Source organism: Parasteatoda tepidariorum, chromosome 9 (assembly GCF_043381705.1).
Source record: "Parasteatoda tepidariorum isolate YZ-2023 chromosome 9, CAS_Ptep_4.0, whole genome shotgun sequence".
Lineage (NCBI taxonomy): Eukaryota > Metazoa > Arthropoda > Arachnida > Araneae > Theridiidae > Parasteatoda > Parasteatoda tepidariorum.
Genome location: NC_092212.1, coordinates 85,773,546 through 85,787,336, shown reverse-complemented (window position 1 = coordinate 85,787,336; position 13,791 = coordinate 85,773,546). Strand labels below are relative to the sequence as shown.

The window sequence follows — 13,791 nt, the reverse complement described above, 5'->3', positions numbered from 1 at the left end:
TAAAAAGGAAATATAAGAATAAATCGCCACATTAAAACACATAAGTTAAAAATACAATGAAAATAAATAGTTTCGGAAAATAAAATAGATTATTTTGGTTTTAGAGCTATTAACTATTTTTTTTAAAAAAATAATAATAATAAAAATGCAGAACTTTTTCTTCGCCTGTCATTTAGAATTCTTTGAAATGTTTCCTTAAAGAAAATAAACGAAAAATCAAAATATCGCCAAAAATGTGATGAACAACACGCCATTTCATCCATTTGTAGATGAGAGGAGAAAGAAAAAAATGAAAATGGTGCGCCATCGGAATTGCTGTAGGGTTTGTGAAAGATATGAAAGAAGTGACAGGAACACTTCAAAAAAAAATAATAATAATAAAACAAACAAACAAAACAAAAAAGTCATATTAACTAGAAAAACATGGAAGAAGAAAAAATCATATATGCCACCCAATTTCAAAAGACACAAGTGTTTGTGAAACACTTTCAAAAGGCTCCGTTTTGGATAAACATATACTCGACGATATTCCGGCTCTCTTTTTCTTATAAAAAGCCTCACATCCATTCACCATTCATTTCAAATATTTCTTTACTTGTTTCTCCTGAAAATCTTCTAGTGTTCATTTGTTTTTCCCCCTCCCCACAACCTTTAAGGTAAGTTCCTTATAATTTATATTAAATTAAAATATTTTGCACTCATGCGCGAAAATATTATTTTTATTTAAGAACTCTCTACCTGAACTTTTTCTCGGTTGAAGCATTGCAAAAAAAACTAAGTGTTGGAAACGACTCTCTTAAATTAATTATTTTGTTTTTTAATGTTAACTCATACTTGGGGAGAATAATATCCATTATTTCATTAAATCAATCCTAAAAGTATTGTTTGTAACGATTAAAGGGTTTATGATAAAAGCAGTGAAGAGAAAAAAAACATAAATTGGTTTATTTTTGCTGTTTTACGATAATCAAAAATTTTTTTAATAAGTCTCGACACAATTTTATACCTTGTTAAACAATAAAATTTTAATGGATAAAAACCGAAAATGGATTAAAATCAGTTTAGAAGAAATAAACATTCAAAAAAATCTACAGATAACTTCAGTTTTTTATTGCAGAGGTACAACAGATATTTTTTTTTAATACAAAATAATGTTTTATCTTTTAATGAATAGTTTAGTCCAGTGTTTCCCAACGTGTGGCACGCGTACCCTCAGGGGTACGGGAACAGTTTAGTGGGAGTAGGCGTTCTTATGCGAAATACCTTGCTACAAACGAAAATTTAAAAAAAAATTAGTTAAAAACAAAGCTAGCCATGAAAATTTACGATGACGTATTTTTCTATTGGCTATTTTTTGCCGAGTTAACAGCTAATATAGTGGTGTCAACAGCCAGTTGGGATTTTTAACTTAATTCTCCATTCTAAATAAACATATTTTTTAAAAAAATACATTCATTTTTTTATGAGTGGCGTTACGAAACATTTAGAAAGGGTAGACAAAAGACATAAGTTTGGGAAACTCTGGTTCAGCCTAATACATAAATACTTCGTAAACGCGCAGAAAGTTATTGAAAACCGGGGTGATTCATTAAATATCTTATTATGAAGATACCCTACAAAACATAAAGTAACACTCGAAAGTAAAGTTTTTTTTTTTAAATAAATTTATTCTTACGCATATTTTGTGTTTAACATTTTGTTTCCCTAAATTTTTGAATTCAATGAAAACATACCAAAACTAAACATAAACGTATATTCCATAAATGCGGCTTGTTTGCTATAATTTTGTTAACAATTTTAAAATTTAATATTAAAAAAAAAATATTAAAAATAAATTTTGATGAGAGCGAGAAAAATCAGAGAGCTACTTTTTGGATATTTTGATGGGACGTACTTTAGAGTCTTTGATTCGATCCATATTATACAACCAATTTATTTGTGTTTTACGGATTGTCTTTTTATAAGCAACATGGTGTTTATAAGAAACTCACCATTAGGCTTTTTATGAATTCGTCTAATTCTCATCAAAAATTCATTCTCTAAAAAATGGCATTTTATTACAACGGCCGCGGTGGCTGAGAGAAACAAAGAAGAGCAAAATGCGCGACACTCGAAATCGGATGAGAAGACCGTTTTCATGTCTCCTCCTCTCCTCAAATGTTTCTTCTCTTCTAAAATATTTTTCGCATTTAGATTGTTATCGATGTTTTTACTTTTTTTTTTAAATATCTTTTTTTAAGAATCATGCTTAATGCAGTGATGAGTTCTGTATCATTTTCAAACTTAATACATTTTAAAATACAGACAGAATCTAACGTACTTAACGTAACGTAGCAAAGGAAGTTTTCATATCATTGATATTAGCTATTGGTTAAAAATAGTGTTGAATCATTTAGTTTTTTGTCTTTCACACGTTTGAAAGATTTCCAGCGTTGCCACTCAAATCTGGAGAAAAAAAATTTCCCAGGACATATTATACTCAATATATTAAGAAAAAACACAACAATTACTGTGCTATAGTGGACTAACTATATTTATTAGTTTTATTGATCGGAAAACAGCTAAACATACTTAAATAATGCTATAGTAAATAAAATAGTTTAGTATAGCTGAAATATCATGGTTAAATATCCCATCGCTGTGAGTGGTCACCATTTTTTAAAAGACAAAACAAAATTCCCTATATTTTCCCAGTTTGCGAAGAAAAAAATCAAAATTCCCTGAATTTTCCAGGTTTTCCCTGTGGAGTGGTAACCCTGATGAACAAACCTTTCTTTTTTTTTTTTTTTTTTTTTTTTTTTTTTTTTTTTTTTNCAATCCAGAAATACGCTATACGACCCAATTTTAATTTTATTTAATCTCTTTTTTCTTTCTAGGTTAAACATAAAATTTTAAAAAAATGCTACGCACAATCTTTGGATTCATTCTTTTGTTCTTCCCACTGATCTGTTTATCTGCAGAGACGACCACGAGTGGCAGTGTCTTTATTCGAAGGAAATCGCCCTCGTCCAGAATGGGGGGCGGTGGGGGACGTCTCTCCCTCATGAATAACCGCTTCAACAAGCGACCCAAGAAGAAACACTTGGATCCCGACCAACTTCTGGATATTTTGGGAAGTTTCTACGATCCACTCTGGATGTCCATTGAAGAGCCCACTCCTCTGGTCAACAAGGATCCTGACCGCGGTGCCACATACGTTTACAGAGAATGGCAACAGGCAGAACTTATAAAGCAGCTTCAGCTGTCTAATCTGAGTCAGGAATTGGCTCAAGCAAATATCCGAGAAATTCCTGGATTGGTCAAAACTGTCGAAAAATGGATGATGAAAAAAGCATCTTGTCCAATCAGGTGAGTGTTAAACACCTAAATTATAAAAAAGAAGAAATTTCTTTTAAGGAGAGAGAGAAAAAAAAAAGCTGTTAGGATGATTTTTTTTTTTTACGCGCGTGTTTTCACGTTGTACATTTTTAAAGCGACAACCTATCCACTTTTTATGCAACGATTTTTCATGAAAGCTTGCTTCTCATATAACTTTCTAAAATATAACTTTCCGACGTTTAAATAAAATTCCGTAACATTTCAAACGCATTTTAACATTTTAAAAGGCTTCGAGGTGACATCCATCCATATCTGAGAATAAATAAAAATAGGTCTGTTATAGATTTTTTTTCCTTAAGGCTGTTTTCCGAATCTCCTGCCACCAAGGAAAATAAAAGAAGCCATAGTTTAAGTGCCTTAAACCGATGCGGTGATTTTTAAACTATAGATATAATCTTGCCGCGACGAATTGTCTGGGCTTTAGAACAGACAACTCACATGTTTTAAAAGTTATTAAACTTTTTTAAAATCGCCAAATTTGACGTAACTTTTTCCCCTGGATGAAAATCATCAAAGTCACTACCTTATTCTCAGTTTTTACACATTTTTATGATCCCAAGTCACGTAGCATTGAAATATGTTTTAAAATATTATAAAACTAGACCACAAACACTTTTCATTTTCACAAAACTGTGGGTTTTCTCAATATGCGCCATTTTCAAAATAAGCGTAGACAGGATCGGCAAAACTTGACCTAACAGTAACTTGAGTACAAAACTAGACCTAACAGTTGCAATCTCACAGCAATTATAAAATTAGCATATTATTCGCTAAAAGAAGAAAAAAAAACATAATTTGATGTGAGGAGTTTGAAAAACAGCTTGAATGGTGTGGCTATCCTTCATTTTAAGTCCAACATCCTAAGACACGATTCTCCAGAGATCACTCGCAGTAGCTGGTCACCTCAAAAGCTCTGTCCTAAAGTAAAGTGCTTCACTCTGGCTACCGAAGAATTAAAATCATCGGATCATCCTCAGGGATGACGTAAGTAAAGCAGGAATTTTTAAATGTCTACACAAAAGTACAGTCCATATTATTAAACGCCCTTCTGTGTAAAATCTTAATTATCGTTTAATACTCTATTACAGTTTTGACGCGGTTTGCACTTGTTTACATACATGTAATGCAATACGTTAAAAATAAATACAAATAGGAAGTATATAAACTCGTGCAAAACATGTCATTATCAAAACACTGCAGTGCGTCTCATCATTTGACCCAATTATTATAATATACTAATAGAATGCTTGATATATTCTATATTTATGTAATATATATCCAATTGTCGAATTTATATTATATATCGTCTCATTTCACCAATGCACAGTGGACCAGCATCCTAGGTTTCGTGGCCAAAATTAGTATTTCAATAAAATTTGTTTCAAAATTTGGGGTTTTTTATTTAGGGGTTTCTACGTGCAGGTAAATTGAATTCATAGTTGAAATTTTGAAGGACACTAAAAGTTCCCAAAACAGCAAAATGGCGGCTGAAATAGGGCGAGCAAAAATTAAAAAATAATATAGTTCGTTTAAATAACTAAATATAGCAATGAAAATATAATAATTTTTGTAAATTTATATTAAAAATAAAAAGCATGAAGAAAAAAAAAACATAATTTTTGCTTTTCGGTATATTTAGTCCACCTTTGCAATACGGGCAAAATGGGGCAGGTTTTTTCGAAAGATGAAACATCAAAGAAGACAACAAAACAAAGTTTAGCTAATTACCTCGTGGAACTTTTTGGAACTAAAATTCGAAAGTCATTCAAACATTGTAAAATGTCAATTGATAAGATACAAACTATAAGTTTGTCAAGAGTATTAATCCAACACATTGAAAACTTGTACTATAATTTAACACCAATTAATCTGATAAAAGTGTAGCATTAAGGTGAAATTCCTATATATATTTCTGAAATAAAAATTTAAAAGTTACATTTAAAACAATTTTTTTAAACATATTTTTCATTAAATTGTTCTCTCGTCAGTCCAAAAAGTAAATTATAATGTTTGGAATGATTATGAATACTTAATTTGGGATATATTAAAACTGCCTACACATATTTTAGTTGAAAAATTGATTTTTTACTTTTGGCCAAAGATCATAGTCTTCTGGCCCGCAGTGCAATGGATACACGAATGTAAACGAGTGCAAACAAGTTACGTAAAAACAATAAAGCTGTATAGAGTATCACCTAAGATTTTACTTAGAATCTTAGAGTGAAGTCTCATCATTTGGACCGTAATTATATCCGCAACATAAAACTTTCTTCCATTGAAGTGATCAGCAAAGAAATAATATTTGCGATCAAAAGTAATTTAGAACAAATCATAAAATAAAAGTTGTGGACAAGATGGCCTATCGACAGGCCATCTAGTCTAGGTGGACGTCGACAGTACCGCCAAGCACTCAGGGGGTCCTTGAAAATCTTAGTTTTTATATATTGTATTTAAAGAAATAAAAGGATAAGCATTGCATTATAAACTTTTATTAAAATAAATATATTCTCGTGTAAAAAGTGTGCATTTTTTTTTCTCTTATCAACTTATTTTCCTAAAAAAAAATTAAAAAAAGAAAAAAAAATGGTGAACCAGCTGCTATCCGTTGGCGGCTAGTTTAATATAAAAATTTTTAAGCGAGCCAAATTTAAACAATCATTTTGATCGAATATTGTCTCTATAAAACTTGTTTTTAAAATTCTTATTTATTTTTGGCAAAATTTTTTTAGATATTTTTTTAGATTAGGGATTATTTGTTTTCAACAACATGAATTCTCAATATTGCTTTTTAAACAAATATTGTATGCTTTGACTGAACTCAGTTTTACATAGAATTTATGATAAAATTATGTTATTAAATGTAATCAAGGCTGTAAAAGGGTTATTAAATATCTCTATCATAAAATGTTGTACACCTAGACCTGCGATTACTATATAATAAAGACATTCGATATTAACAGAAAATAAGTTTTTATTAAATAAAATATCAGTACTTAACCGCTTCCCTTACCCATTTTTCTGAGAAAAAAAAATGCAAAAAAATCAACCTATTTTTTCTTATTTCATTCATAAATGCAAGGAACTAAAACAAAACATAAGATTTAAGTTGAATTTTTAAAATTTTTTTAATTTGTAAAAATTATTTAATTTAAAATCAGTTTACTATCTCAAATGATCTCGGGCCAATGAAAAAAGATGAAATATGAGTCTTTGTATAGGTTACACATCTTCATCATCTGAAAAATCATCTGCATTATTTTCACTTTCGCTAGCGAACGCCATTTTTTTTACTCTCTTTTTCTGTGTCACAGCAGAATTTTGTTTATGTTCCCGGTAGAATAAAGATATGATATAAAAAAAAAAAAAAAAAAAACGTATTGACGCATTCTAATATGACCGAGTTTACTCTGGATAATAAATTGTTGCAAAATACCGGAGTTTACTCGGGATAATAAATCGTTGCAAAATACCGGAGTTTACTCGGGATAATAAATCGTTGCAAAATACCGGAGTTTACTCTGGATAATAAATCGTTGCAAAATACCGGAGTTTACGCGGGATAATAAATCGTTGCAAAATACCGGAGTTTACTCTGGATAATAAATTGTTGCAATATACCGGAGTTTACTCTGGATAATAAATTGTTGCAATATACCGGAGTTTACTCGGGATAATAAATCGTTGCAAAATACCGGAGTTAACTCTGGATAATAAATTGTTGCAATATACCCCGAGTGCAAATGAAGGGATAATTTGAGGGTTAAAATGAATTATTACGCCTACCAATAATATGTGCAGGGTATGTGCTACATTTTAGACTTTAAAATCGATGACTTTTCATGACTCATTCCAAGAATTTTTCATGACTTAACAAAATTAGTATTTTCTCCAACAAAAACGCAACAATAATTTCGAGAAGCATTATAATAACATTTATTGAAATGATAGGTATCACCAAAACTGTTATATTTTGCATTTTCATATTTATAGATTTAAAATTTTAAAAACAGAGTAAAGAAAAAGTCGCAGCAATAAAATAGCTGAAGAAAATACAAAAGCAAATATTTTTCTTCTTTTCTGCAGAATTATATTCTAAAGATACTTTTCTTGTTCATCAGAAAGGAAAGAAATACTCCTGATTTTTCTGTTCTCATTTCGGAATTTAAAAAAAATTCGCCAATGACTGGCTTGCTTCAGCTAGAATTTTAAATTGATAAACTAAAAATAATAAAAATTCTGAAATTACAGAAGTTTAAAAGATAATTCGCTCTAGAAATGATGTTCTTTCTTTCATCTTTTGTACGAACACCCTAATTTTAAAGGGCAGGATAAAAAAATTTTATATTTTAATAAAATATGACTGTGAGTGGAGATTTTATTACAAATTTAGACATTTGGAACACCATGAAATTGGGGAGGGGGTAAATTCTATTTTAAAAATCAGATTTCTCGACGACCTAAATCCATGAATTTCCATTATATTTTTTTCTTCTTTTTTTGAAAAAGAAGTTAAAATCATGACAAATTTTGTTCAATATCGAAATCCATGACTTTCCAGTTGCTCAGATCATGTGATTTGTCTAATGAGAATCCTTTTTATTTTCAGGTACGCGTGGGAAGATATTGGAGCATTATTTTGGCCCCGGTACATCAGACGTGGCGAATGCGTGAGAGCTACCTGTTCTTGGCCTCCTGGAATGCATTGCGTACCTTCTGGTACGACAACGTTGCATCTGTTGAGATGGCAGTGCAAAGTTCCGAAAGGGCGCAGGAAAAACCTCAAGAACAACAATAAAGAACAACTTAAAAACAAAGACCAGAATATAAATTTAAAATGCAGCTGGATACGTGTTCCATATCCAATCACCAACGACTGTCTTTGTACCTGTTAACATTGTAAATACCCGTGATTCAGTGAACAGTCTTTCAAAAATGTGCAACACTTTTATCATAAATAGAATTTTATTTAGACATTTTTTATACGTATTTTAATGATGCCTATTTATTATACTTTTTTCACTGTTAATTACATGAATGCGTAAGAAGGAAGTCAAATAAAAACGTTTAAATAAGAAAGACTTCAAACGATTGCTTCAATGCTTGAAAACATTCTTTTAAGCAAAACCTTTTTTCCTTAAAAATTCAAAATTTGGTGTCCAACAAAACCTTTGACTGTAATGATGTTATGGATTTAAAAATAAAAACATTATGTATAAGAAAAAAACTATTGGAAACTGTTCAAACGATATGGTTAAAAAATTTTATGTCTATATAGAAAATATAAAAATTGGTTTCGATATCTTGTCATTCAAAATAGTTGATTACCAAAAAAAAAAATACAAATATTAAATTTTTGTATTCATAAATAACTCATTATGTAAACAAGTTTATTCGGAAAAAAGTGTTTAAGTTTTCAGAGCCGCGAATGCGTTCATAAACTATCATTTTCAAATTTGCGACTATTTCTATATAGTTTGAGGCTTTATTCCGTGAAGGAAAAAAAAATTTCTTAATTGTTTTGTTTTTTTTTAAAAAAAGATGAAAAAAAATTGGAAGATGGTATATTTTTTTAAAAAATCGATTCATTATACCAGTGTTCCGCAGTAATGTTTATATTTATTACCAATCAATGATCCATAATTTTTTTAAATGACAGTTACTCCTATGAATTTTATTAAGTTAAATAAATGACAATGAACAAAAAATAGTAAAATTTATAAAATCTTGGATTTTCTGTTCACTATTTTACTCTCATTTATCATTTGTCTATTTCTACTTAAACGTCAATATTTTTCCCGAACTTTCAGGAGGTATGCAATTAATTTATCTTTATGTTAGAACATTTTGTTAATCTGGTAATCATGACGAAACGGACTGTTGACCTAGATTTAAAAAATAATCACCTGAAGTTGCTAAAAGAAAAGAAAAAAAAGTTTCACCTTAAGTACACAAAATGTGTGAAAAGATGAGAAAAAATTTATGCGAACTAATTTTAGCCGTTGTTAATACGAAACTAATAACAATTCAAATAGGAAATTATTCTGAACACTGCTCGTTTTTTTTTCTTTTCCTAAATTACATTATGAATGTTAAGATTTAAATATGTCAATACGCAATCTCTCTCTCTCTCTCTCTCTTTTTTTTTTTTTTTTTTTTTTTTTTTTTTNTTTTTTCCAATTTTGATCGATAACTACTTGAGCTCGAGTTTATAAAATAAAGATCTAGTGAAGGAGAAATAGTCAACATTTGAAGAAAAAAAGCACTCAATTTGCAACAAAAAATCTCTCGTTTAAAAAATTAAATCTCTTGTTAAAATTATAATACAAAAGCACATTAATTTTCAATTCTGTATTTGCATTTCAACAAACAGTAGATCAACAAACATTTATTTTTATTTTAACTACAAGTTTAACAGTTTATATATAATTCTCAAACTAACAATCGAATCTACAATTTTTTTGTATTCCCTCGTACTCTTAGTACACTTTCCTACACACCTTTTTCATTCACAAGTCTTATAGATTTTGAATTGCAAAGCAAAATATAACGAACAACAACAAAAAAAGTGATAAAAAATTTTCAAAAAGAACTTTAAAATTGCAATAACTTTTTAACTACTTCAAAAAAAAAAAAAAAGCATTCTGCATTAAGTTCATAATCAAACGCGATCTCTCAGCATGCTCAATTTTAACTCCCTGGTTGCCTTCCTGCATCCTGCACAGCGGTCCGTATGGTATTTTTTCTCAGCAAGTTTAACAGTAGGATTAATTTTTCATTCCATCTGAATGTCTGTTCTACACACACTCCGTAATTTTAAGTTTAAAAATTTTATAGTTTTGACTCAGTAAAGCAAACTGTGACGCTAATTTGAACAGCCACAGAGGGTGGCACTTGCGATTTTGTAACTAAGGAGATTTCGATAACAATAAATTATGAAAAGGATATAATATGTATTCCATTCAAAACAAAATTCAGGAATCTCAACGCCTATAAAGCAGTTCTTTTTTTGAAAACCGTCTGACGGATAATGTTATTCATTTTCAGCCAATACATACACACATTCAAAATACTAAGTACAGTGAACTCTAGCTACTACGACATCCGATACAACAATAACTCCCTCTATTGCAACTATGTTTCGTGATCCCGATGAACTTCCATATGAATTAATGTTTACCTCCACTCAATAGTGCGATATTCTCCAACGCAATAAACCCTTGTAAAACGATGTTTTTTCCCTTCCAAATATCAACTTTATTTTTTCCATTTATTATTGGTTTTCGAATAATGTAAAAAATCTTATGTTATCATCTTTTGACAAGAGTAGTCCCAATTATGTACATTCTTTTCATGAATGGCTTTTGATTCCAGATTTCAATACTCCATCCTTGATCAGTGTTGCCAGGTGCCGATAACCGCTCACCCCCAGATAACGTTGAAAAATCNTTCCGTTTTTATCTACTACATATGTCTTAATTTTTTGGAGACATATAGCGACATATCTAGATTTTAGTATTGCTCGGATATATCCGTCTGTTGCATCATGTGTGCATATTTTATCCAAACTTTCTGCCACAATTTTGCTTCACATTTCCACACAGTGTTGCCAGATGCTGATAACCATTCACCCCCAGATGGCATTGTAAAATCCCCTAAAAATTTTTAAAAAACCCCAAAATTTTTAACTTAATATATAAGTATTAAAAAATAGTACAAAAGTTAAATAATGTATGGAAAACGTTGCTTTAATGTTTTATTATCAACAAATTAATCTTTTTTTTTATATTTCAATCGTTACATTTTCTTTAAGTTCTACTAAAATATTTAAGATATTTTTTCAATGTTTTTTGACTCACACATTGTTTCATAAATATTTTATTATCAACGATATAGTCTTTTTAATATTTTAATTCTAACATTATGCTTAAATTTCTGATTAAACATATTTTCGTCAATACTTTCTGATTCGTATATGTTTTCGCTGTTAAACATTTTTAACATAGAAGAAGTAGATACAAAATCCTTTACCCTTAAACCTTTAAACTGCTTTTCGTGTTCCCAATCTTTCTTGTACTTTTGTACGTACTTCTTTTTTTCTTTATCCTTTGGCATTATTTTTAAACCATGCACATTAAAAATTTTAAATAATTTGAATTCAAATTCTCCAAACGTACTGGTTGATCGAGCTAAGTAATAACCTACTACATTCAACAAAGGGGTAAAGGTCTAAAATTATATCTTAATCTTTTTGTTTTGGTTTAACATATTGATTTTCATATTACCATCTCACACATTCAGTTTTAAAATTTGATATTTGAACGTAACCAAAATGAATTTAGTAAAATTCACGAATAACCCTAAAACAAACCCCTAAAAACAAATTCCTCTAAAATACCCACTGAAGATAAAAAAATCCCCCTAAATTTAGGGGGAAAACCCCTAATTTGGCAACACCGTCCTTGATGTACATAGATCAAGACCTTCCATTCTTGCCTCCCTTATAAGAAGTCACTGATTGAACTCTGCAAATTAAATTTTTTTTTATATAACCCATCAATAGATTTATAGTTAATACATAATATCTTATTGTGTCCCCAAACATCCCTTTACAACAGTGTTTCCCATACTTTTGTCTACCCTTCCTAACCTTTTCGTAACGCTGTGTACCACTCATAGAAAAATGAATGTATTTTTTACTATAAAAAAAAAAATTGCACAAAAGTCACAACTAGCTGTTGACACCACTGATTGTCGATTCTGCAAAAAATAGTCCATTGAAAAATACGTCATCGTAAATTTTTATGGCAAGCTTTATTTTAAAATAAAATTTTTTGAGATTTTCGTTTTGTTGCATGATATTTCGCATAAGAATGCGTACCCCCTCTAAACTGTTCCCGTACCCCTGCGGGTACCACACTTTGGGAAACACTACTCTACAACACTATATTTATTGGATCCCCGAAATAGCGAGGTTTTACTGTATTTCACATTCAATATTTTCAAAGCCATTTTTTTTTCCCGGTTATAATGAGGGTGTTCCGCCGAAAGAAGTTGGAACATTTGGAGCTGGTATATAAAATTTAGATTTGCTTTCTTTCATTTAAGAAAGAGGAGGAGAAATAGCGGAGGAGGTGTGAGCTTCCGACAAAAGGGCGCGCGTACACTATGGATGACGCCTCTGAAGGGTGGGTGGTTGGTGGGGCGCCCACCTGTGACCTTGCACGAGGTGGCGGTGGTACAGGTGCTTCTTTTTTTTCCTCCCCCCCTCTCTCTCTCTATGATTAGAAACAAAACACTCTCCTTTAAAATAAATATAGTTATTGACATTCTAAACCAGTGAATTTCCTGTGTTTGATAGATGGATTCCCAGCGATATAAATTTTGTTCCATTTAAATAGTGAACGGAACCCTTTTTCCGAAGTGCATGCTGCTCATTCAGGTGTTATTGCCGAATAAATTAAGTCACTCCCCCCGTGCTCCAGAATTTCACATTTTAAGAGTGTTGTATAGTTTGTGTTCCAATCATTGAATCATTTCTTGGTTTTACGATAATGAATTTTTAACACCACACCCAGAAGCATGGTGACAAACTTCCATAGGTATTTAGATGGAACTATTAGTGTTGTTATAGGGAGAGGAAAACCTTCCACAGTTAGCTCGAAGGCAGGGTGAGTGATGACCCTCATCGAACATTCCAAACAGTGTCTTGAAATGAATCCTTAATATGGCCCATCTATCTTTCTCCTCAAATTTTTATAACAAACATTACGGAGATCAGATAATCCGTTTCATGCATTGGTTTTCACTTTAAGGAAAATTTTATATACTAGAGGAGTTGCGCCCCCCCCCTGCTCTCTGACGCTCGCCAAACCCCGAAAATTGCTACGCAATCTTATATGGTTTGCTTCGCAAACCAACCTCGCTTCGCTCACTACTAACTTAGGTACATTGCAAATACACAAAATTCTAAGGATTCAAAACAATCAATCAAATCCATATAACAACTTTTTTTTTTTAAAAAAATTTCATCTTTTTAGTAAATATTAAATCATTAAAATAAATTTGAATTCAAATAAATGACACGTAATTCGTTAAACCTATTAGAAATGTGCTATAGTATAAAATCTTAAAGCGTAACAGCACGACTGAGACTCATTTTTCAGTGAATAACTAATAACAATAATAAAACAAATAAATTCGTGATATATATCCTCAAATAAATTCGTAATATATAAATTCGTGAAAAAAAGCGCTTTCAACAAAATACTAAAATAGAGATCTATCGACAGAGACTACTCACTTCTGCCTAGCTTCAGTTTCCGTTTTTAAAAGCGCTATACGTTGAGCCACCTCAGCTACATTTGGCATGTGACATTTTTAGCGGCAATCATTGGTAGATTTTCTAGCGTTGCC

General features: G+C 30.7%; 1 protein-coding gene across 1 annotated transcript; it reads left to right on the top strand.

The window, feature by feature from the left end:
• The first annotated feature begins 291 nt into the window (after positions 1-291).
• LOC107449566 (noggin-1) lies at positions 292-8,454 on the top strand. The gene is made up of 3 exons (XM_016065120.3): positions 292-656; positions 2,877-3,348; positions 7,985-8,454. Exons 2-3 carry the CDS (start codon positions 2,900-2,902, stop codon positions 8,268-8,270), a joined length of 735 nt encoding a protein of 244 aa, XP_015920606.2. The 5' UTR covers positions 292-656; positions 2,877-2,899; the 3' UTR covers positions 8,271-8,454.
• The last annotated feature ends 5,337 nt before the right edge of the window (positions 8,455-13,791 follow it).

What these genes read in the sequence shown, in the direction of transcription:
- LOC107449566 (XM_016065120.3), top strand. Translation starts at nt 2,900, where the DNA reads ATGCTACGCACAATCTTTGGATTCATTCTTTTGTTCTTCCCACTGATC. An exon ending in AAAGCATCTTGTCCAATCAG is followed by an intron (nt 3,349 to 7,984) that starts GTGAGTGTTAAA and finishes TTTTATTTTCAG; the next exon opens with GTACGCGTGGGAAGATATTG.